At 51.7% G+C, this 1,945-nt stretch overlaps 1 protein-coding gene across 1 annotated transcript in view; it reads right to left on the minus strand.

Moving 5' to 3' along the window:
• The window catches only part of IL27RA (interleukin 27 receptor subunit alpha), a gene marked incomplete at its 5' end in the record, with an annotated part of 14,095 nt that extends 12,388 nt beyond the window's left edge, over positions 1–1,707 (minus strand). The window contains 2 exon segments of the mRNA XM_021717028.1: positions 1,375–1,448; positions 1,545–1,707. Coding sequence (XP_021572703.1) covers positions 1,375–1,448; positions 1,545–1,707 — 237 coding nt within the window.
• Positions 1,708–1,945: the final 238 nt, after the last annotated feature.

Raw genomic sequence — 1,945 nt, forward strand, 5'->3', positions numbered from 1 at the left:
ACTGCACTCCAGTCTGGGCGACAGAGTGAGACTCCAACTCAAAAAAAAAAAAACAACGACTAATGATATGGCCTGGCTTGGTGGCTTAGCGTGTAATCCCAGTGCTTTGGGAGGCTGAGGTGAGTGGATACCTGAGCCCGAGGGTTCGAGACCAGCCCGGGCAACTTGGAGAGACCTTGTCTCTACAATAAATCATAAATTAGCCAGGTGTGGTAGTGCACGCCTGAAGTTCTGGCTACTTGGAAGGCGGAGGCAGAAGGATCGCTAGAGCCCAGTGGGTCGACCTTGGAGTGGCCGTGAGTGTGCCACTGCACTCCAGCTTGGGTGACAGTGTGAGACTCCAACTCAAAAAAAAAAAAAAAAAAGTTTAATGATATTAGTTGGTGTGGCCCAAGAAAGTACAGGCCCTTTTGTTCCTTGCCTTATTTACTGAGAGTCTGAGTGTAGCAGTGCCTGGCACATAGTAGGAGCTCAACAGATTTGAACTAGTGAGGACCATACAATCTAATATCATAGTTAGTGCTCGCAGATTTAAACTGGTGAGGCTATATAATCTCTTATCATTAGACTGATATCATTAGATTGAACAGTGTGAAAACAATTGCACCCTTGTATGCCATTAAAAAAAATTGTTAGCCAGGCGTGGTGGCTCATGCATTTTGGGAGAGGGAGGTGAGAGGATTGCCTGAGCTCAGGGGTTCGAGACCCATCTGAGCAACATGGCAAGACCTTGTCTCTACAATAAATCAGAAAATCAGCCAGGTATGGTGGCATGTGCCTGTATTTCAGCTACTTGGAAGGTTAAGGAGGAAGGATCGTCTGAGCACAGCAGTGGGAGGCTGTGGTGCTCTCTACTGCACTCTAACTTGGGCAACAGAGTGAGACTCCGACTCAAAAAAAAAAAAAAAGTTTATTTATTTATTTTGGTAGAGACGGGATCTCACTATGTTGCCCAGGCTGGTCTTGAACTCCTGGCCTCAAGCAATCTTCCTGCCTTGGGCTCCAATGTGCTGGGATTACAGGCATGAGCCACCACCGCGCCCAGCCTACCTTGTCTGCCATCTTAGAACTCCCTTTTGACATTGGCATTCAAGCTCTTAGCGCACAGTGTTGTTTTTGTGTGGCCGAGCTCCGGAATTGCTTCCAGATGTTTCTATCTGCTGCCCCCTGCCTGGAATACTGTACTCATCCTCCCATTTCAGGTCCCGCAGGCTCACCCCACGCCTAGCGTATGCCAGGACCTCTTAGGGCACCCCTTCCTTGAATCCTTGAAGCCATCCCAAGAGGGCAGCACAGTCAGCTCTGACTCATGTCCTCACTACTTAGAAGTTTCCTGACACGTGCAGAGATGTATAACTGGTCCCCACGGCTCACCTTCCAAAGCAGCAGGGGCTCCTGTCCACCTGGCGTCCCACAGAGGTTCCCTGACACCCACACATCTTTTGGAGCTGGCGAGGATGAGGAGAAGGGAACAAGTAAGAGGGATGAGACCCGACGGACCTCCAGGGGGAGGAGGGAATATGGGACAAGCCAGATGTCCTCACCGGAAGGCGGCGTCTGGAAGGACAGAGGAGGACTCCACTCGCCCCACAAATCCTCTTCTGTCTCCACTCGGCAGCGGCCGGACACCTCGTAGACAGTGGCCGCCTCCAGACCCTGGATCTCGATGGAGGTCTGGGGTTCGATGGTCTTCAGTTCTGGTTCCAGCTGGGGAAGAGACAAGGGGAGAGCTGGGGCCAGGGCTGAGTTGAGGGTCCTGAACTGATGTATCCACAGAGTGACCAACTGTCCTGGTTTGCCCTGGACTGAGGAAGGTCCCAGCACACAGCCCTTTTAGTTTTAAAACTGGGACAGTCCTAGCCAGGCACAGTGGCTCACGCCTGTCATGCCGGCACTTTGGGAGGCGGAGGCGAGAGGATTGCTTGAGTCTAGGGGATCGAGACCA

The sequence above is a fragment of the Carlito syrichta genome, unplaced genomic scaffold (assembly GCF_000164805.1).
Source record: "Carlito syrichta isolate Samal-C Ts95f unplaced genomic scaffold, Tarsius_syrichta-2.0.1 Scaffold309188, whole genome shotgun sequence".
NCBI classification, from domain to species: Eukaryota; Metazoa; Chordata; class Mammalia; order Primates; family Tarsiidae; genus Carlito; species Carlito syrichta.